Source organism: Hylobates moloch, unplaced genomic scaffold (assembly GCF_009828535.3).
Source record: "Hylobates moloch isolate HMO894 unplaced genomic scaffold, HMol_V3 SCAFFOLD_1, whole genome shotgun sequence".
NCBI lineage: Eukaryota > Metazoa > Chordata > Mammalia > Primates > Hylobatidae > Hylobates > Hylobates moloch.
Genome location: NW_026652276.1, coordinates 77,446,957 through 77,471,047, shown reverse-complemented (window position 1 = coordinate 77,471,047; position 24,091 = coordinate 77,446,957). Strand labels below are relative to the sequence as shown.

Here is a 24,091-nt window from a genome sequence, read left to right as displayed (position 1 = left end):
GGATATAATTTTTGGGTTCAACACAGCACAAATAGATCTTTCCCTTTGGTCTATCCCTCCCACCTCTACCAAAGTAAATAAGTAAACTTCAAATGTACTTACCAGGTTTCCTACAGTCAACACACTACTGAATTGCTCAGTCATGGGGTAGTGCTCCATGGCCATAAAGAGGGTATTTAAGACAATGCAAATAGTGATGGCAAGATCAACAAATGGATCCATAACAATTAAATTCACAAGATGTTTTACTTTTAACCATGCATCACAGCAGTCCCAGATCAAGAACACATTGGCAAATCTATACCAGCATGGCGGACATTTCTGTCTAGATTCTTCAAGTTCTGGAGGGACAATAACAAGGAAGAGTAGTAAATAACAATAAGAATGAGTTATTATTGCTAGTAGATTTTACATTATTTAACAAAATTGATGCTTATATTTGAAAATAGAAGTTCATATTACTTAAGAAACTTGAGAAGACAATCCCATTAAATATTTTCAGAAAATGTTAATTAAAATGTCATATAGATCGATTTTTTCTCTTTTGAATACAGAAAATAAGCACTTTGAATTTAATATTTTGCTTTTAAAATGACTAGGTTATGATTGATTAAATTGCTGTATGCTCTTTGTCAAAACAGAATTTTAAATAAGCATTACACAATTATTAAAATTTTAAATAATTATTGTTTCTTCTGAAAGTACCTTTTTAAAAACATTGTCTAAAGTTGTGATCCCTTATGTGTGTGATAACATTTATGAACTATTCTCTCCTCTCATAGTTTCCATATCAACACTAATCTTGCACACAATGAGAATGTAGTATGCCCTTCTTTTTAGTATAAATTCAGACTCAAATCTACTTTTGTGGTTTGTACATATCTTTTAGAATTTTAGCATCATGTATTTAAAATATTGCTTGAAATTTTAATGGATGAGGCCTGTTACAAAATAATTATTATGTGACTGTATATCTAATACACCAAGAAGACATGATATAAAATGTAATTGATGTTTTCTAAAGAACATATGTTAGAACTGACATATAATTGATCTAAAAAGGGCAGTACTAATATATTCTCTCTCCAAACTTCAAGGAGTGAGGGCTGTGTGATGTATGAACAAGTTTAGTGTATAAATAGTTGCTGCTCATTCCTCTGTGTCAAAATCAACAAACATTTCTTTCTGTGGTCCTGCTTCTTACCTTCCATTGTGTTGGTCAGAATGCTGGCTATGCTCATGGCTCTTTGCCTTCCAGAGGAATCCTCCAGCATCTCCATTGAAATCTGGTAAGAACTTAACCTTCTCTTTCTGACTTCCGTTTCAGTGGTGGTGCCCTGCAAACCAAATACTGATGGCTCAAACCACTCTTCCCAATAAGTAATACAACACCACATAGCATTTCTTTGGCAAATCATGCTACATGCAATTTTTCCAGGTAAGAATTTTCAAGGAATAAAATATTGAATTATTGCTAAGTTATAAACAGTTTTTTTAAAAAAAAATTCTCACAGGTAGTAATCTTTAAGAGGAATTCACCAGCGGGATGCAGTTGTATAACACAATTATATTACAGAAATATTTTAATTAACCTGTCACAATTTTCAAGGAAATTTGTTGTAAACATGCTAAAGTCATTTATTATTTTATTTCATTCAGTGAAAATTATTTTTATCTTCTATCAATGATTAATAATCAGATCAATTTCCCCCCAGTAAATATTATGATTATATAGTCTCAAGGCTGAATTATTTTCTTTGAGGCTATATTGACAATATTGACATATGTGGGCCAATTTTTTCCATGCAAAAACACAGATGTATGATGAAATGTGTGTGCTTTCCTGAAATTTCTTTAATTATTTCTATATCTTATCCTATTAAAAAAACACATTTTAGAGTCCTTTTAAAATAGCACTGTAAATATTGACAGTTGTATGAAATTGCCCATTATCAACAAATTGGTTATAATACTTAATTTTAAGAATATGAATTTTCCAGAATATGAATAGATAATTATACAATTCTTGGTGAATATACATCTTATAGATCTGATGGTGAAAATGTCCATTATTTGTCTCGGTAGGTCTACCAAATTTGCAGATATGTATTTCATAGCAGACTCTAAAAACTGGGCCCTTTTAACCTAAAGCCATGGTCCCTTGCAATTAATTACCATGCAACAAAAGCTAATGGTCCCGTACAATTCAATTGATTCTCAATATTCTATTGTTTTCCCTTTGATTGATCATGTATTATTTTTACCAACTTTCATTTTGAGGAAGTAGGACGGTATAACAGCCTAAACTGTCCAGGCTTTGATTATTTCAAATCGGTGAATAATGTCAGTAAGAGCTAGGTCATCTATTATCACCTCTGGGGGAAGTTGTCCAGTAGGTGACGTTAGAGCTGAAGGTCCACCCACCAAGGAAACCACACCATTGCAATCCACAGTGCTGTGCATCTTCCCATTTGCTGGAAGCCCTGGCACCATCCTGGATGACATACTGGCCTGACTAACGTTACTGTTGCGTCGCTCTCCATGTCTGTGCGGCACAAACAGTGAGTCCCTCCTGCTTTCGCTGTCTTCAAATGTGCTGTGTTCGTCATCAGCAAAGTCATTTTCAGATCCAACATCCTTTGCCCGACCTCTGAAACTGAAAATGCTTGTTTTGCTGTTGCGTCTTGGGGAAAACAGGGAGCCACGGATACTCAACAGAGACTGTGGAGAAAGCAAAAAGGAAAGGAATGGGATGGGGGTGGGGGGAGAACACAATTATTTAATAAAAGTATTAATATTAAAGGATCTATTTTCTTTGGAGTTAGTATACTCTTGCTCTTAAACATGGATAATCAAATTTATAGAGGACACATATATTTTGATATTTTTATTAAAGCAAATTTAAGTACAAAGAGTGTTTTTCTGACTAACAATACTGATTTGCAATTTACTGAGTATACAACCACTTCATTTAGTCTTCACTTTAGGTGGATTGGGTTATCATAATGTAATAGGTTAGGGACCAGATGCTGAAAAGGATAAATGATTTCTTTTGATGTGAGTGGTGGTTAAACAAATAGTAAGTAGCTTCTACTTCTTAATGCTATAATCTGAAGGGAATGCAACCTGGAGAATAAGTTTTGGCTCAAGTGAGAATGTTAGCTCAAATTTAAAATATTTGTTTCAAATGTTGCATTGTAGCCAATATTTCACTTCAGGATAATTATTTTTTTAGAAAACTACCATTTTTCCATTCTCTTCTTTTGAATTCTGAAAGAAAAGTAGTTTACTCTTTCTCCGAAACTGTTTGTCTCTACCCACATGGGAATAGAAGTCACAAAACTTACCTACGATGTTGTCTTCCAAATTTGCTAACAGTTTCCCAAATGGCAACCAATGATTCACCTTATTTGAGAGACTATATGTCATAGCAAACACAACAGAGAGGATTCCTAAACTGCTACATAAATTACTCTTCTTGTGTAAAATATAACACTGGCTTATAAAAACAAGACATATAACATGACTTCACCAGCGGGTGGTGTAAAAAACAACATATACTTCTGTTTTATTTTAATTATACTAAAAAGAAAGAGACAATTCAAAATCTTTTTCATTACAGCTATTCCCAAATAAATTAAGCAAACTATTTCCTAGTACCAGAAAATGAAGATTTAGCTTGAAGTTCCTTCTTTCACATTTTGAAAGGATTTTAAACTAGCAACCCCAAATAATTCTGTGTGTATTCTAGTCTTGCAGATAGTTTTCAAAAACATATCTATTCAGTCTGCAGAATATTTGTTTTCTCCCCTCATCAAGAACAATGGCACTCCTCCTTGCTCTCTCATTCCCTTTCCTACTTCTCTTCACACCCAGGGTAATATACATACATACATATACATATACATATGTCAGCAGCAAACATTCCTGGATCTTCTCTTTCTTCTAAGCTTTAGTGTAAAACCAAATAAAATGATTTTAGTGGAAAAAACAGAAAAGGCAGACTCTGTCAAATTTATTTTTGGTTCCTCTGCCTAATTAGGTCATGCTGATTTTCTTAGGCCCCATTTTTAGCTTTATTTTTATGGCTTTTCCCAAACTGCAAAGCACCAGAATAATCTTTGTTGTCCTCTGTCTCAGTGATATTCTGGAAGGATATTATTCACTAAGAAGTGCTCTGTTCCTTTGGATTTGGTTAGATTCTCCACAGGAACTATTGGCTGTCCAGCGTATCCATTGGAGGCTGTGTCTATGTGGCACTCAATTCCTGTAGCAGGTTTGTCTACCGAAGGGCAGAGAGTAGAGTGATTTTACAGCAAAGTGATCAAGAGATTAGATCATGTGAAGACATCAATTCATCCCCCTATTAATAAAGAATGCTAATGTTTTTCATTTCCTCAGACTCCATTTAAATGATCAATGTAATAGCCGTTATATCCAGAACTCATGTTTTTGTTGTTGTTGTTGTTGTTGTTGTTGTTTTGAGGCAGTCTCGCTCTGTCGCCCAGGCTGGAGTGCAGTGGTACAATCTCGGCTCACTGCAATCTCCACCTCCCGAGTTCAAACTATTCTCCTGCCTTACCCTCCTGAGTTGCTGGGACTAGAGGTGCCCGCCACTACACTTGGCTAATTTTTGCATTTTTAATAAGAGACAGGGTTTCGCCATGATGGTCAAGCTGGCCTTGAACTCCCGACCTCAGGTGATCTGCCTGCCCCGGCCTCCTAAAGCCCTGAGATTACAGGCGTGAGCCACCATGCCCAGCCCAGAACTAGTGTTTTGAAACATTTGAGTGTATGTGCATCACTCTGAGAGTTAAAAAAATACATTTTTAGGTCCCAAATTTTGGAATATGGATTCAGGAAGTAGCAGATAGGACTCTGGAATCTGAATTTTCCTGACACATTCCAGGTGACTCTAACACAGGGTGGACCTTATCCTACGCTCAGCGAAATACTAACTTGGTCTTACATTAATCCCTAGGATGGCTGAGTATAATCACCTCAATACACCTATGTTCTGAAACTGTCTCTGGAAACTGAAAATCGGTCTACACAGTATTGGTTGGGAGTATGTGGTAGGTGTGTACATCCACTATGTATCTGGGACATGCCTTTAATTTGGATATTTTTATGTCAGGTATTTTCAAAGGCGTTCCAGATCTGTGAGTTTATTTGAAATTTCTATTCACTCTTTGGAATGTATAATAATGGGTGTGAGCGCAGCTTTCAAGGCAACAGAGACGGAAAAAGAAGATAACAGAAATAGCATTCAGAGAAAATAAACCAAAAATAACACACTAGAAGATGCAGCAGAGTGGAGGGAATACCCACAGCTGTGGCAACACTTTCTCTAGGGAAAACCAGCTTTAATGTTTTAAGGAGTGAAAGGCCATCTTTCTTTGCCTCAGGCATGTCAAAACATATTTCCCAGGTATCTTTTTCATCTTGTTCCCAGAAGATAAATGTAGACTGTTTCTTAATTTTCAGTAACAAAAGGGAAAATAGAAGAAGGCCTGTAAGACACAATCATGCATGTAGGGTTTGGATTCAAAGTGGATTGGGAAAAGTCAAGATGGAAGAAGATGCTGGGAATTTTAAGATGTTCTAGTGGGAACAAGGAAAGTGAATATTTGTCGGAAGTACTTAGCATTTTGAGGTTTCATTTTATACTTTTAAATATTTCTTTATTTTGTACAACTAACGTATATTATCTGTTTAAAAATAAAATAATGTAATAAACATAAAATAACATTTGTAATTTATGTGAATAGAAGGCAGGGCACCCACAATTTACGGCCTCTCTGCTTTGACATTTTCAGAAGATACATTTGATTTGCGCAGTATTTACTGTCTATCTTATGCTTCCTGTCCCCACCACCTTCACTGATTCTCTTTCTACCAGATTCCGATTCCTTTTCTGTTTACAGAAGCAGAACTTGTAAACCGTTTATAGTATATTTCTGCTTGTTAGTTGTGTTAATGCTCTTAGTCTGTCTTTACTGGGATATGCAAATTTAAAACTAATAGATTGTTTCTTTCACTTTTGAAATTATCTATCTATCCATCTATCTTCTATTTACAAATATAAAATGAGCGACATCTACCATATGTATGTACTGATTCTGTTTTTAGTATTAAAACACTGGCCATCAGCTAAACTCTCTGCTCTTGCCTGTCTGTGGTTCACTCAGCTCCAGCAAACCAAGTCTACCAGTTGCTCCTTAAGCACTCCAGGCATGCTATCATTGTCAGGGTTTTGCACTTCCTCTTTCATCAGCTCAGAATGCTGTTCCTTAAGAGAGCCTCTTTCTTTGCTTCCTCCAAATCTTTCCCAAAATGTCTTAATAGTGAGGTCATTGTAAACCACCCTATTTAAAATCTTACCTCCAATTATGGCTCCTGTTCCTCTTTTCCTCCTTACTTTTTTTTTCCCTTAACATTTGTTACCTTCTAACACAGTCTATAACTTATTTATTTTGTTTATTGTCCGTCTCCTTTGGAAAAAATTTCCATGAGGTCAGTGAACTGAGTCTCTTTTATTCTTGGAGGTATTTTTGGCATCTTGAACTATGCTTGCTACATAGTTGGCGATCAATAAATATTTGTTGATTGGACTGAATGAACAAATCTACAAACTTTATTTGAGCAAAATGATGAAACAATAAAAGAACTAATACTGCTATCAAATTATGTGTATACATTTGTGAGTAATTGAAACTACTCAGAAGTTTGCTTTCCCTCATTTGAATTCATTCACTGATTTTAACTTAATAAGAGACTTACTCTGTCACACAGATTTTCTATATATTGCTTAGTCCCCTAAAACTCTTTAACGTAGGTATTCTTACTTTATTTTACAGAAATTTTACAAAGTACAAGCGACTTGACCAAGGTCACAGAACTAGTTTGGAGTTGAGATATGAACACAAAAGTTTGTGTTCACTATAGCGTCATTATGCTATAGTCTCATATACTCTTAATTCTAATAACTCCTAATAGTTTTAAGAATTCCAAAATATCAAGGGTGACTGTTTAAGAAAAAAAAATCTGATCTGAGAAACTAAGTTGCCCTCCAGAGCTTCAAGTTAATTCCAAATGTGTTATACTGATTTGATAATATATTTTATATTTGTGTGACACAAGATAGTAATAGTTGAATTTCTTGATATTGATGTTATCTGCAGAAAAATGGCTTTATCTTAAAACTCTGTGTATTCATGTTCATTTTGTTCTAATATGAGAATACAAGTTTTAAGTTATTAATATAGTCTACTTTTTTCTTTAAAAATATTTGTTTACATATTAAAGATAGATTATAAAACATTCACTGAGAACTTGCATATTACCTTTTCTCCCAACCAAAAGTAAATACTACGTTGAATTTTGTGTTTATTACTTCTGGTTTTTTTTTTTTTAGAAGTTTATTTCTTTATGAAAAAATATCATACCCCTTGGTTGATTTGCAGTTTTTGATTAAATTAATCTTATATATTATCTCTTGAAGCATTATTTTTAGGGTGTAATTCTGACTCAAGATTGTTATGATTAGAAGCATTTGCAGTTCACAGCACATGAAATTCTAATGGTGCCAAATACTGTTAAAAGCCATAATTGTACTTATCACAGATTTTGTAACTAATTATTCTTTACATCAGGCACATGTAAACAATACATTAACTTACTAATCCATAAAACTTACTAAACATCAAATAATTGAAACTAATTTTTACTCTTTTACTTAAAACTATGCTGAAGAACCAGGTAGTTGACATTAAATCAGAGCAAAAATAGACTACCTTTGATGCTGTTCTCTTCAAGAACATTTAGGTCATAATTTCATTCTAATGTATCATGGCATGACCCTATGCAAGCAAAATGGAGACTCGCCATAGTCCAGTTCTTATATCAAAGGATAAAGACAAAACCCAGAGAACACTTCTTTTCAAAATTTATATGTATGTTACAATCACAACTTTGGATAACAAAGACAGAAACCCATTCTCAAGGAAAATAAGTTTATCTGGGGTCTCAAAATGCAAAATGTAAACAAGAGATTCCAAAACTCTCATTGAAAAGTCTGCTAGTGTAGGTTATATATATATATATATATATATGTGTGTGTGTGTGTGTGTGTGTGTGTGTGTGTATGTGTGTATAGACACATATATACATATATATACAGGTTGATATATATGTAGGTTATATCAATATATATTATATATATCTATATATTATATCAATATATCTATCTGTATATATATATCAGTCTCAAAATGGTGAACGTTTTATTAATGGTTTAATAAAAATCCCTTTGAAGACAATCTATTATAAGAATTTAAACAACTATATTAAATGTTAGTTCCCTGTCCCTCACTGAAGTCAGATAGTACAAAAGTGTACCAAAACAAAATACAACAACTAAAAAGCAATAGCAATGATAAAGAAACCAGAGCACTTAGTAGAAAATCATACCTGATGAGGGGAGCAGAATTTTTTGTCACTGGTCAGTCTGTTTCCATCCATGGAGAAAAGGAAGCTGCTTCTTTTGACACTGTCTTCAGATTCGGATTTGGGAAAGCTGTCTCTCTCTCCTTTGTTGTTTCCTTCAAGGTGCTCTCTCTGTCTTCTTTTCTTCCTTCGGTTCCTCCATTCTTTAGCACTTTTGGAACTCAACTTTGATGCTTCTGAAGAACTTTCCAACAACTCTCCTAACCCACCTATTCCACTGAAATCTCTTGAAGCAGCTGATGCTGCAGCAACTGCCTGTCATAAAACAAAGCCAGGCACTGTTTAGAACACAGAGCTTTGAAACAGTTGAGTATAGTTAAAATATTGCCATTTAAGACTCATTAACTACAAGTGAAAAGTCTATCTTCTAGTCCTTTTATTTTGTCTCACCACAAGAGTTTACTTAACAGTGACCCTTACATTTTAAATCATATAAAGCAATATGCTAGTGTATGCATTAAAGCAAGAAAAATCTGGTTTTGTCTATCTTCTGGATTGTCTTTTTTTGGTGGGGGGGACAACTGTTCTCTACAAAGTGTCTTCTATACTTTAAAAAGCAAACGTTTTCTTAGTGGTGGTTGCTCATCTAACTACCATTCTGATTCCATCTGTAAAATGTTTCCTCCTGTGTGCACTTCTGAGCAACTGAGTAGTGTTTTTTCCCCTCTAAATCCAGTACAAAAGACTGTTTCTTTTCTTTTTTGCGAACGTAAAACATTGCAAGTGTCTACTATTTTACCTCCAGATGGAAGTAGGGAAATGTATTAGATAGTTTATCCTCTTCCTTCCTTTGAATTACATTAGGACTGTAGTTCACATCTCTGTGGTCATGTGACTCCCAGAGAATTTATTACATATCACTTTAAAAATTTTAAACGTTCATAAATTATTTAATATTATAAATAACAAATGATTAACATAGCAATACATAAATTCATTCAAAGGATTATGAGAACTGCTTCAAATATTTTCTTTCTATATTGCAGCACTAAATATTCTTAAGCACTTTGAATTTCTGTACCTACAAATGAAACACAGTCAGCTCTGAGGTGAAACATGGCAAATAGTATTTTTAGACTGGAAATGATCTAACAATGACCTACAGAGGATATGAAACAATATGGTGTGCATCAAAGCTGAGTTCTCATTAAGTATATTACTATTTGTAAATGTAACCACAGAAGTGAAAATAATTAAATTATGACAATATCAGTTAAACTTTTTACATATGTCATCACTAAATACAAACAAATCTAACTTACCTACTATATTGTTTATCTTTCCCATTAACTGTAAGCTAGATAGAAATTGTATCATTGTATGCTCAGTGACTAGTATGTCACCTGACATAAATAAGGCTCAGTAAATAATTGGTGAATAAAGATTTAAAAATGTACTTTGCTATCAATTGTCTCAGACACTGGTGTGGGGGTGGGGGAAGAACAAGACATACTTAACCTTGACTTTGATGCTTCTGAAGAACTTCATAGAACTTATATTTAACTTGCTACAGATAGCAAGTTGACTTTTCAAGACATCATAAAAGACTTGACTTTAAAAAAAAAAAAAGACTTGACTTTTCAAGACATCATAAAAGACTCATAACAGTCTATATAACAACATATTTTAGGAAGAAATGGAGATAAAACCTATTTATAATGCTTTGACAACACTTTGTGCTTTATGTTTCATCTTTTTTGAGAAGAAGCAAACTCTCCTAAGTAGTTTTCATTTTTAAACTTCATGTTTAAAAATTTAAAAAAGATTTTAAATCTAAAATTACTATGCTGCAAATTCTCTAGGATTACAATGATCTCAGGGAGGGAACCTTAGTACTAAATATGATTTTAAATTTATGTGTTTGACCAAGCAACACATAAAATGTAACAGATATTTATTTATATTAAGCACAATATTCATAATGGAAGCTCAAATCTAAGACTTGATATAAGATAATACCCAGCATTTAAATAAAACAGTAATTCAGAATTTAGATATTTATAAAATTTTATATAGTCACATAGCTAGGTTTTTAATCAAATTATTGATCATCAGTATCACTTTTAATATAATTCATGAGGTAAAATTAGAAATATTAAGTACATTTTATAACTCTGAGTATATCTGCAAAATAAAGTGAATAAATGAATCACTTATCTGTAGCAAGTTAAATATAGTTAGAGTTCTTGATACATATGAGGTACATAATATACACTATTTGTTGAAACAGTGAATATATATATATATATACCCTTTCTTATCCAAATAAAGTCCTTAATTCTCTTTTCCATTTTATGTAGACACAAACACACAACACAAAGTGTTAATCATTTATTAACTTGTTTGTCCCTGCAAACAAAGGAAGTGGTGGTAATAGTCCCTCACCATAATCCTAAAACTTATGTTCATTTAAATCACTTCCAACCTTTTTTTTTTTTAGATGGGGTCTCACTCTGTCGCCCAGGCTGGAGTGCAATGGCACAATCTTGGCTCATTGCAACCTCCACCCCCTGGGTTTAAGCGATTCTCCTGCCTCAGCCTCCTGAGTAGCTAGGATTACAGGCATGAGCCACCACGCCTGGCTAACTTTTGTATTTTTAGTAGAGACAGGGTTTCACCATGTTGGCCAGGCTGATCTCAAACTCCTGGCCTCAAGTGATCCACCCACCTCAGCCTCCCAAAGTGCTGGGATTACAGGCGTGAGCCACCGCACCCAGCCACAAACTTTGTTTTGCATAAGGCATTATTTTCCAACCAATTCTGGTTAACAGTTCAAATAACTCAAAACCAAAACAGATTTCTAAGGCAACAAAGGTAACCTCAGACACATTTTCTGTGTCACTCATCAACTCAAATCTGTCATTTATTCCACTTCCAGTGATTTGCCAATTCCCTCAAAGGCAGATGTTTCCTGTCATCTCTCGTGTCTGCGTACCTGTTTATACCCAACTCTGTGACACTACCAATGTCCTGCATATGAGAATAACCGTGGTAATTTCACAGCCAACTTGCTGAATTCCTCTTTTAACAAACAAGAAATTTCACTTAATATTTACTCAGGAAATTACATTTTCTTATAAAGTTTTTGTGGGATTCAAAGTAGGCACTGTAACTCACTGTATCTGTGTGTCTGTAAAAATATAACCACATAACTAATACTTCGTTCATTTTACGTATATAATCCAGTTAAAATCCCATTCAAAGCTACAAGACATTGTACCTATTTCTGTTCTACCCCAATTATATTAGATTTCTTAAGAGCTACTATTTCGAATTTTGTTCTAGAGCTTACTCCCAAATTTTTTCCTATCAGAGCAATATAGACTGCTATGGGATATACTAAGCTGGGCAACATTAAGTACTTAAATATCACAATTTAAATGTCAAACACAATTAGAATGATCTAAGACAAAACGTTGATCTCTTTGCAGAGTTTGTGTTTCTCCACATTATTTTCTCACACCTACACAAGGACTAGCCCTTGGCGGCCCCTCAACCAATAATAAACAAAGATGGAAGTGATGCTAGCTTTCATGAAGTCATTGGCTAGATAGTAACTTTTGAAGAGTCTTAGGTGGTTAGGGAGACTTAAACTACACTGCAGTATAAATAATCTTATAGGTGCACTAATTCTCTCTTTGCCTCCAACTTCCTCCTGGCTTCAGCATTGATAATTTACTAGTCATCATTACCTGTGTTGTCAATAAGGAACTAAAATGGATTTGGCACTGTGCTAACTCCAATCAGTGTTATACTTTACCTTGGATAAATCTAAATTTTGTATGTATGACGCTAAAGCTGAATCAAGTCGTGATATTTTGGTCACTACGATTCAGTAACTGACTACTAAATTAATAGAACTGATGTTTTTTAGCCGAACTCATCATAATCATAGGTTCTTTAAACTTCTGCTAGACATAGTGCATGTTTATTTCTAAGTTCAAAAAGACTATACTCTTTTAATTGATGCCATATTTTCCCCTAAAATGGCTGCATTTTAGAATAAACTCATTTCTGTACTGTATTATCTGTGTAGCATTTTCAAGCACATTAATTTGTCTGCTTTTATTAATGATAATAGAAAAACCCAGTGCTTTAAAATACAATCATATGCAATTTATGAATATTATTTCCTATAACATTTATTTAAAACCTTGAAATAAATTCTTTGCCCTGTAAATAGCTGTTTTATTTTATTATCTTATAAATACGTTTTATTTATGGTGATATAGAATAAAACTCTTAAATAATTCAAATGTAGAACTTTCTGGCAAGCATGAGGTATATTTTAAAATATTTTCAAGTTTCACCAAATTTGTTTATAGTTTTCTGTATAAAATCAATAAGGTATATCCACATTACTACTCTGTACCCAATGGTAAGACGAAAGTGGCCAAGCCAGCATGTTCAGCAAAAGCTAAGTCTATGGTTGAGCTCAATAATTCGCCAAACATCTCATTGCTGTATCTCCATTTCACCAAAAAATGCCTTGAGAAAGGACCTAATGCTATTTGTTGTGCATCTTCAAAGTAACTCAGAATTGTTAGAAACTTAAATTTTGAATATACGAATTTCTACTATGTACTGTCATCCAAAGAATACTTCAAATATGTGGAGCCATTCATCTGAAAAAAATCAAAGAAAGTCAGTGCATTTCTGCTTCTGGCCACAATTGAGTAACGGAGACCAGATTTGCTCTCTCCTGAAGCAACCAATAAAACAGACAAAATATATGTTACGGTGGTTTTGAAGGCACTGGACATCAAATCAGGATGTTTTAAGATATTAGAAAATGGAAAAGCAAGCAAGTCAGCGCTATGCTATTCTTAGCTTGTGGCCTGGAACTTCCAGACTATGATGTAGAGAGGAAGTATCTCTGCAGACTCCATGAACGGATGAGATGAAGCTGAGTCTAGGAAAATCAGGGTGATTGTATAGTTCACAGAACAGGGTACCACAGAGGAGAGAGTTGAGCAGAGAGAGAACTCTAGGGATCTTCTCAGGTTCCCCTTGAGTACTGAGAAGATTATTCACCGAGCATGTGTCTTAGAAAACCACCTGAGGCCGAGGATTAGAGAGAACACCACCCAGCAATCACACTGTGCCAGAACAGTGTCCGTTCCCAAACTGGCAAACACTTCGTTTTAAATGCGCATTGGGTAAAGTATTAGGAAGGGTCTTGATTCACTAGTGAGGAATAATTAGTCTTAGAATAAATGGTATTCTGGTCCTGCCTAACAAATTTTCAAAGGTTTAAAGATACAAAAGGATCAAACTGTGTGTAAACGACATAACTATGTCCCGAAACAAAGATCAATAATTTTTATGGGAAAACAAAAATATCCAGCACTTAAAAAAAGTAAAATTGACAGTGTCTGGAATTCAATGGAAGATTGTCAGGAACATAAAACTGCAGGAATATGTAACCCATAATAAAGAGAAAAATTAATCAAAACTGACCAAGAACTGACACAGATGTTCAAATTAGCAGAGAACTTAAACAGTTGTTATAACTGTATTGTGTATGTTCATAATGTTTGAGATATATGAAATATAAAAAAGACGCAGATCAAGCTTGTAGAGATGAAAACTACAATGTTTCAGATGACAAATACACTGGATGAAATTAGCGGCAGATTAAATGTGCAAAAGAAAAGATAATAGACTTGAAGACAGCAATAGAAATCATTCAAATTGCAATTGACAAATGGAGTTTAAAACTCATACAGTCTTTGCTATTGTGAGTAGTGCCGCAATAAACATAGGTGTGCATGTGTCTTTATAGCAGCATGATTTATATTCCTTTGGGTATATACCAAGTAATGGGATGGCTGGGTCAAATGGTATTTCTAGTTCTAGATCCCTGAGGAATCGCCACACTGTCTTCCACAATGGTTGAACTAGTTTAAAGTCCCACCAACAGTGTAAAAGTATTCCTATTTCTGCACATCCTCTCCAGCACCTGTTGTTTCCTGACTTTTTAATGATCGCCATTCTAACTGGGGGGTGGGGGAGGGGGGAAGTATAGCATTAGGAGATATACCTAATGTAAATGATGAATTAATGGGTGCAGCACACCAACATGGCACATGTATACATATGTAACAAACCTGCATGTTGTGCACATGTACCCTAGAACTTAAAGTATAATAAAAAAATATATATATAACTTTAAAAAAAAAGCTCATACAGAACTACAAAGGACATAAAACAGCCAAAACAGCTTTGAAAAAAAAAAAAGAACAAAAAGTTGGGGACCTACACTATCTTTTTCAAGACTCATCATAAAAGGTACAGGAATTAAGAGAGTGTGGTATTGGTATAAAAATGACAAATAAATCAACTGAACAGACTAGAGTTCAGAAATAAACACACTCACCTATGGACAACTAACAATTGAGAAAAGTTCAAAGGCAATGCAGTGGAGAATGAATATTTTGTTTTTATGCAGTTGGAATAATTAGATACTCATATTTTTAAAAAGTGAATCTCAACATATCACTCATATGTTATACAAAAATTAACTTAAAATGGGTTATTGACCCAAATATAAAGCATAAAACTAACTTAAGAAGAAAATTTAGAAGAAAATACTCGTGGTGTTGACTTGGCAAAAATTTCTTAGATCCAAAAGAATGATTTAAACAAAAAAGCTAAGAAATAATACTCTGGATAAACTGCACTTTAAATATTTGAGAAGCATATATGTGATATAGGACTTATATCCCAAAGAGTCGAAAGAACACTCAAAACTCAATAATATGAAATAAAACAACCTAACTAAAAAAAAAGGAGGGGATTAAAGATTTGAACAACCACTTCATAAAAGAAGCTATACAGATGGAAAATAAGAACAGAAAAAGATGCTCAACATTAGTAATTAGGAAAATGAAAATCAAAATGGAAATGAGATACTTATTAGAATGGCTAAAATTAAAAAGACTGGCCATACCAAATGTTGGCAAAAATATTGAGAAATTATAATTCTAACTGGCATGAATCAGATTTTTACTATATCTTCGCAAGAGTCTTCACCTTTAAGTATATGGTTTTTTTTTTCTGTCTTTTAATACAGTACTGTGTTTCTGTCTCTTCTCGTCAACACATTAATGCCCCATTCACTATACCCCTAGCTCACATAGCCTTTAATATTAATAAAAATCTCAAGTTAGCATCTAACTTTAGATACCTTCCTGATATCCTGATGTGGGCTACAGCAAACATTTTTTTTTTTTTTTTTTTTTTTTTTTGCTACAGAAATCCCAAAGAATTGTTAAGCGTAGGTATTTATAAAGTCTCTTATCAACCTTTAAAATCAATTAACTTCAGAACAAAATCTCAAATGTCATAATTAGGGGTGAATCACTAATAATTGGAAATATCAGTTTTATTTCTTTTCTAAATTAAATAAAAAATTAAATTCCCCTCTTAGGTTCTATGAGACAATTCCATAGTAAACCTTATCCCTAATGTATTTCCTATCCACTAGTAGATTTCTTTATATACAGTGCCTAAAAAGTTTATTCGACTCTAGCTTCAGAAACAAGTTTATATTTGAATACTTTTTTTTCTAATGACAATGCCTATATATAAAATGAAAAAGCAGTTCCAATTTACCCTCCATAGTATAACACTATGTCTACTTAGAAACTAATAATAATAATGATAAATCTTTGCTTTTATCACTCAGTACCTGAGCTTCTTCCTGTTGCTTTTTAAGCTGTTCGAGCATCTGCTGAAATTCGGCCTCTTTCTGTTCTGCTTCTTCCAAGGTGGCCTGATTCTGTTCCTCATAGGCCATGGCCACCACAGCCAGGATCAAATTCACCAAATAAAATGAGCCCAAGAAAATGACCAGGACAAAAAATATCATGTATGTTTTCCCAGCAGCACGTAATGTCTAGGGGAAATGGGGAATAATTCCATCAGTATTTTAGTATAATGTCCCCAAATAAATATCTGATTACCACAGTTAGATAGTAGACTAATTAGCTTTTTAGTATCCAGTTTATTTTCACCAAGAATTTTTTGGTATTGATATGCTCAACACACAAAATTAAGAATCAGATTATTTGAGGCTTGACTGCAGTCTCGTTTGATAGAAATACATTTTAAACTCATATATAGTGGATGTATATGTGAGCCCCACTATAATGCTTTTATTAGAGTTCATATGCAGAGCAGTAATATGACAAGTAAGAGCACTGAATCTTTAAATCCCTTCAGTGGGATTCCATTTGCACTGCAGCTATTCTCCATACCATCTATAGATGACTTTTGCTCCCTTCCCCTTCTAGTCTCAGTTAATAGCTAGAGCTTTAATTTGAAATTTTCACATCAACATCATTGATTTTTAAAATCTTTTAATGTGCTGTTTATATGCCTACAACTGGATTATCAATTTCTCAGAGTCATGAACATTATTTGCATCCCCATACTTCCTAGCAGAATGCCTTTCACATAAAAAAGTCCTCAGTGTCTCCAGCCTGGGCGACAGAGTGAGACTCCGTCTAAAAAAAAAAAAAAAAAAAAAAAAGTCCTCAGTGTACATATATAGGTACTGACTCAGTGAGCAATTAGGATTCCTGGCACACTTGCTTTATGTTGGACCTTTCTCTGTGTTCCAGAGCGTTATAAGCAGGTCCTTTCCCTTCCCTTCCCTCCCTTTCCCTGTCCCTTTCCTTTTCTTTTTTTGTGATGGGGTCTTACTCTGTCATCCAGGATGGAGTGCAGTGATATGATGTCGACCCACTGCAACCTCCATCTCCTGGGCTTGGGTGATCCTCCCACCTCAGACTCCCTCGTAGCTGGGGCTACAGATGGGCGCCACCATGCCGGGCTAATTTTTGTATTTTGATAGAGATGGGGTTTTGCCATGTTGTTCAGGCTGGTCTGGAATTCCTGGACTCAAGTGATCCATCCGCCTCTGCCTCCCAAAGTGCTAGGATTACAGGCATGAGCCACCACACCCAGCCTATGCTTTTCATTTCATATATGTCTATAAAAATAAATGTTATGCATGCTCATTTGGACTTTACCAACTGGTAAAGATTCTCCCAGTAGTCTTGAGTCATGAGTCGAAATAGAGACAGGAAAGCCCAGCTAAAGGTGTCAAAGCTTGTGTAGCCATAGTTGGGGTTTCGACCAGCCTTCACACAGATGTATCCTTCTGGACACTGGCTATAAGAGAGAGAAATGGAGGTAGGGTCAGTATAGAAATTACAGCAATTTCAATTGATTTGACTTATAGGAATTTTCAAAACCCAAAGCTGCTATCTGCGACGAATTATCTTGCTTTCATTTCCAGAATACTTTAGGTGATTGCCCACCATGAAACGTATCAGATGAAATTTACTAGGAAGACCAACAGAAAATTTAGATGCAAATAAATATTTACGGACATTTAGAATGGCAGAGAGCTAGCAACCACACACTTTTGGCTCTGACATTACCATATTTCTACTCTTTACAAAGTGGCAAGAATCCATAGTTAAAAATTAAGGCCAGGTGCAGTGGCTCATGCCTGTAATCCCAGCACTTTGGGAGGCCAAGGCAGGAGGATCATGAAGTCAGGAGATCGAGACCATCCTGGCTCACACAGTGAAACCCCGTCTCTACTAAAAATACAAAAAATCAGCTGGGCGTGGTGGTGGGTGCCTGTAGTCCCAGCTACTCGGGAGGCTGAGGCAGGAGAATGGGGTGAACCCAGGAGGTGGAGCTTGCAGTGAGCCGAGATTGCACCATTGCACTCCAGCCTGGGCGACAGAGCGAGACTCCACCTCAAAAAAAAAAAAAAAGTAAAAGCCAGAAAACGAAGAGTGGGGAATCAATTAACTATTTCATTAGCTGGTTTTGTAGAATTTTCTAAAATAAAGTTAATATCTATAACAATTTTTTATTTACAGAAAAAGTATGAAGATAGTATAGGCCTCATACATTCCATGCCATTTTCAATATTGACACATTGTTATTATTTAATTGAGATGGGATCTTGCTACACTGCCCAGGCTGGTCTCAAACTTCTGGGCTCAAGCAATCCTGAAGTACTGGGATTACAGGTGCGAGCCACAGCACCCAGCCTTAATACATTATTATTACCTAAAGTTACTATTTTATTCAGATTTCCTCAGTTTTTTTCTTTTTTTTTTTTCTTTTTTGAGATGTAATATCGTTCCATTGCCCAGGCTGGAGTGCAGTGGCGCAATCTTGGCTCACTGCAAACTCCGCCTCCAGGGTTCACACCATTCTCCTGCCTCAGCCTCCCAAATAGCTGGGACTACAGGTGCCTGCCACCACGCCCAGCTAATTTTTTGTATTTTTAGTAGAGATGGGATTTCACAGTGTTAGCCAGGATGGTCTCAATCTCCTGATCTCGTGATCCGCCCGCCTCGGCCTCCCAAAGTGCTGGGATTACAGGCCAGAGCCACCGTGCCCGGCCCTCAGTTTTTTTCTTAATGTCCTTTTTTTGTTCCAGGATCCCATTCAGGATACATATCACCATTTAGTAGTTATGTCTTTTTAGGCTCCTCTTGGCTGTGACAATCTCTCAGACTTCCCTTGTTTTTGATGACCACAACAGTTTTGAGGATTACTAGTCAGATATTTTGTAGAATGCCCTCCAATTGGGATTTGTCTAATGTTTGTCTCATGATTGTATTTAGGTTATGGATTTTTGGGTGGAAGACTACAGAGGTAAAATGTCACTGTCATCACATCACATCATGCCAAGGGTACATACTTATCACTGTGACTTATCACTGTTGATGTTAACTTTCATCACCTATCTTGAGGTAGTGTTTGTTAGGTTTCTCTACTGTAAATTTACTCCCTTTTCTTCCTTTTCCATATGTACTCTTTGAAATAAAGTCACTATGTACAGACCACATTTAAGGAACTTGCAGTTATGATCTTAAGTATATACAAAAATTATTTGAACTTATTCTGCACAGGATATTTGTCCATTCATATTTTATTTAATTATTCAATCATTTCAATTAACATGTAGTCATGGATATTCATTTTATATTTTGGATTACAATTCAATGATACTTCATTTATTTTCTTGTTCAAATGGCTTCATCTTTGGCCACTGGAAGCTCTTTCGGTTGACACCTGTAACAGTTTGACACACCCCATGGTTGTGGGTTGCATTTTTAAATTTTTTAACACTTTCTTACTTTTAGGCACTATCAGATGCTCCAGGCTCATCTTTTATAATTTCTGCCTCAGTCCTAGAATCAACCATTTCTCCAAGGAGCCCTAGTTCTTTTTATTGGAAAATGGTATCAGAAACCAAGATCTGAGTGCTAGCTGTGTTTGTTGCTACTGGGGTGTCATTGCTTCTAGGCCCTCTCAGCTGACAGAACAAGGAGATATATATGTTTATAATTGCTCAGTACTGGTACACATGCACAGTGGTTTCAGGATTGTTCATCTATACTACCGCTGGAAACAACTTTATCAACTAGAGTATTGTTCCTTTTACCTTTAGTCTTACGGACTCCACTCATTTCCAAAGTTACTTAGGTTAGCATGTTATTACCCCACTACCTTCAGTGAGGTTGTTTCATATTTTGCAATACATTTATATATTTTTGTCACATACTCCATTTCTTCCTGGGATCCCCAAACCTCACAAAAGATTTTTTTTAATTTGTATATATTAAGATTCACTCTTTGTGTTATAAAGGTCTATGAGTTTTAACAAATGCATTTAAGTTTCATATTCACCATTATAGAATCTTAGAGAACAGGTTCTCACCCTAAAAAAAAAATCCCCTTTGCTTTACCTAGATAGTCCCTCACCATGAACCCCTGGCAAACACTATTTTCTTATCATCTCTATTGTTTTGTGTTTTCTAGAATGTCAGGTAATTGAAATCATACAGTATGTAGCTTTTTGAGGTTGGCTTTTTCTCACTTAGAAATATGCATTTAATATTCATTAATATCTGTTTGTATCTTGATAGCTCATTTCTTTTTAATCACTAAATAATATTTTATTGTATGGGCATAACAATTTATTTATCTATACAACTATTGAAGGACATCTTGGTTGCTTCCAGTTTGGGGTCATTGAAGGGCATCTTGGTTACTTCCAGTTTGGGGTCATTATGAATACAGCTGCTACAAATATTCACATGCAGGTTTTTTGTGAAGACATAAGTTTTCAAATTGATCAGCTAAATACCTAGAAGTGCAGTTGTTGGATCATATGGTAAGACTATGTTTATTTTGTAAGAAACTGCCAAACTGTCTTCCAAGGTGGTCGTCTAGTTTTGCATTCCCACCAGCAATAAGCAAGAGTTTCTGTTATTCTGCATCCTCATAAGACGCTGGTATTGCCAGATACATTTTTCAGTCATTCTAACAGATGTACATTGGTAACTCATTGTTGTTTTAGTTTGCAATTCCCTAATGACAAATAATGTTGAGTGCCTTTTTACTTCCTTAATAGCCACCTGTACTATATACTCGTGTGGGGTATCTGTTCAGATCGCCAGTTTTAAATTGGGTCATTTGTTTTCTTGTTGCTGAGTTTTAAGAGTTCTTTAGATATTCTGGACAGTGGTTTGTTGTTTTGTTTTGTTTTGTTTTGTTTTGAGACAGGGCATAATTCTGTTGCCCAGGCTATAGTGCAGTGGTCTGATCATGGCTCACTGCAGCCTCAACCTCCCAGGCTCAAGTAATCCTTCTGCCTCAGCCTCCTGAGTAGCTGGTACCACAGGTACACTACACCATGCCTGGCTAATTTTTTTATTTTTATTTTTTGTAGAAACAATGTCTCCCTATGCTGCCCAGGCCAGTCTCAAACTCTTGGGCTCAAATGATCTTCCCCTCTCAGCTTCCCAAAGTGCTGGATTACAGGAATGAGCTACGGCACCTGGCCCCAGTCGGTTTTTTTTTTTTTTTAAATCAGATATGTGTTTTGCAAATATTGTCTCCCAGTTGCTTATTTGTCTTTTCATTCTCTTAAGAATATCTTTGTAAAACAGTGGCTTTTAATTTTAATAAAATACAAATCATTTATTTCTTTAATGGAATGTGCCACTGAAATACAAAATGGTTTTGTATTTAAAACTCATCACCTGGCTCACTCCTGTAATCCCAGCACTTTGGGAGGCCGAGGCAGGTGGATCACGAGGTCAGGAGATTGAAACCGTCCTGGCTAACATAGTGAAACCCAGTCTCTACTAAGAATACAAAAAATTAGCCGGGCGTGGTGGCGGGGGCCTGTGATCCCAGCTACTCGGAAGGCTGAGGCAGGAGAATAGCTTGAACCCGGGAGGCGGAGCTTGCAGTGAGCCTAGATCGCGCCACTGCACTCCAGCCTGGGCGACAGAGCGAGACTCCGTCTCAAAAAAAAACCGAAAAAAACAAAACAAAAAAAACCTCATCACCAACGGCCAGGTGCAGTGGCTCATGCCTGTAATCCCTAGCACTTTGGGAGGCCGAAGCAGGTGAATCATTTGAGATCACTCTCCCACTGATTCTACATTACGGTGAGTTGTACAATTATTTCATTATATATTACAGTATACTAATAATAGAAATAAAGTACACAATAAATGTAATGCGCTTGAATCATCCTGAAATCATTTCCCACCACCACCCTTGGTTGGTGGAAAAATTATCTTCCACAAAACAGTCGCTGGTGCCAAAAAGGCTGGGGACTGCTGATGTAAATTACTTAAGCCATAATAGGAATTCATTAAAGGGAATAGATTATTATGGTTTAATAGGAATAAAGTATGTATTAACCAAATTTATCCAAAATTTTATCTGGGCTTTTATGTTAATCATCATAATAAATAATAGTTAATAGGCAATAAATTATTTTCTTTTCTTTAGAGGGTGTGTTTTTTTTCAATTTATTAAAAAAATTTTTTTTGAGACAGGGTCTCGCTTTGTCATCCAGGCTGGAGTGTAGTGGTGCCATCTCAGCTCACTGCTACCTCCATCTTTCACGTTTAAGAGATTATTGTGCCTCAGCTTCCAGAGTAGCTGAGATTACAGGTGTGCACCACCACACCCAGCTAATTTTTGTATTTTGTAGTAGAGATAGGGTTTTGCCATGTTGGCCAGGCTGGTCTAGATCTCCTGGCCTCAAGTAATCCCCCTGCCTCTGCCTCCCAAAGTGCTGGGATTACAGGTGTGAGCCACCGCTCCCAGCCATTTTTCAGAGACAGCCTGTCGCGTAGGCTGGAGTGCAGTGGTGTGATCATAGCTCTCTGTGGCTTGGAATTCCTGGGCTCAAGCAATCCTCCTACTTTAGCCCCCTGAGAAGTTAGGACTACACATGTGCATCACAATGCCTGGGTAGGTTTTTCTTTTTTTCTTCTTCTTTTCTTTTTTTTTTTTTTGTAGAGGTAGGGTCTTGCTTTGTTGCTTAGGCTGGTACATACAATAAATTCTTACAACTGTCCATGTGATAGTTCAAATACTTTATGTGTATTAAATAATTAATCATCACAACTATTAAAGGGACAGAATATTACTCTCTCCATTTTAGTGATGAGTAAACTAAGGTACAGAGAGCTTAGGACACTTTTCCGAGGTCAAAGAGCTTACAAATGGTGAAGTTAGGATTTGAACCCAGGTATACATGAACTCTAGAACCTATGCTCTTACCCACTGCATTCATAATAAGGCTAGGAAAACTGTCAGGAAAAAAAAAAATTCCCCAAAGCTCTATTTATGTGACTAGTATACATTTTCATTAACTCTCTTAGATTTTTATGGCTACACCAGTTTCCCTTTTTAAGGGATGACTCAAAATATATTTAAGTTCCATGTCCTAAGAGTCACTTACTATTGCTATCTCTCGGCTCTTAAAAAATTCCCTATTTTGATTTAAAATTAACTTACAATACTCTTAGGAAAATATTTAAGGGTTAGAGAATAACAGCATGACTAAGATATTATGGCATCTTTTATTGTAACATGTGGCCTAAAAGAACTATTCATTATGTCAACTGAAACTTGGACATGCCTTTGGCACACATGCACCCTTGGCTTCTTTGTATACAGAAATTCATGCTCTTTCAAGAATACTTAAATATTTCAAAGCACTTCCCCAAGTGTGCTTCCACCCTGAAGACCACATTATAGTCTGGATCTTTTCCAGTCACAACAAAACTCATCCCATTGATACATATGTACACCAATAAAAAGGGGCCCATCTTGTGTTCCTGTGTTTCCTAACAGCTCTGATGGACATACAGCAAAGACAGACTCTGGGCCTTCACACATTGGAGCATCAATTTAAGAACATCTTAACTGTGAAATTCTGGGGAAAGGTCTTCACAAAGGGATGATTTTTAATGGCTGTGAGTTTGGGACCAGTGGCAATCCAGTAAGGCAGACAAGGCACTTCCTAGGGGAGCAGCACCACTCTTTATTGCATACATGGTAAGGCTACACATATAACCATGTACATGTTTTCCACCTACTTTTTCTTTTCGCAAAGAGTTCTATATCTTAAAAAATATATTATGTTTCTTACCCTGCATCTGAGCCATTTCCACAGAGTAAAGGGTCTTTTTGCCCATCCAAAACATAAAAGTGACCTGTTAATACAAAA

General features: G+C 35.6%; 1 protein-coding gene across 2 annotated transcripts in view; it reads right to left on the bottom strand.

The window, feature by feature from the left end:
• LOC116810729 (sodium channel protein type 3 subunit alpha) overlaps positions 1-24,091 on the bottom strand; it is a 114,796-nt gene that overhangs the window by 49,045 nt on the left and 41,660 nt on the right. The window contains exons 9-15 of one of the 2 annotated variants that reach the window (XM_032755547.2): positions 24,014-24,077; positions 17,547-17,688; positions 16,202-16,408; positions 8,473-8,763; positions 2,374-2,721; positions 1,205-1,337; positions 103-341 (exon numbers count right to left, since the gene is read on the bottom strand). In XM_032755547.2, the coding sequence (XP_032611438.1) occupies positions 103-341; positions 1,205-1,337; positions 2,374-2,721; positions 8,473-8,763; positions 16,202-16,408; positions 17,547-17,688; positions 24,014-24,077 (1,424 nt within the window). Of the gene's footprint in view, positions 1-102; positions 342-1,204; positions 1,338-2,373; positions 2,722-8,472; positions 8,764-16,201; positions 16,409-17,546; positions 17,689-24,013; positions 24,078-24,091 lie in introns of those variants that run through there. The other variant, XM_032755546.2, reaches the window with a different exon arrangement.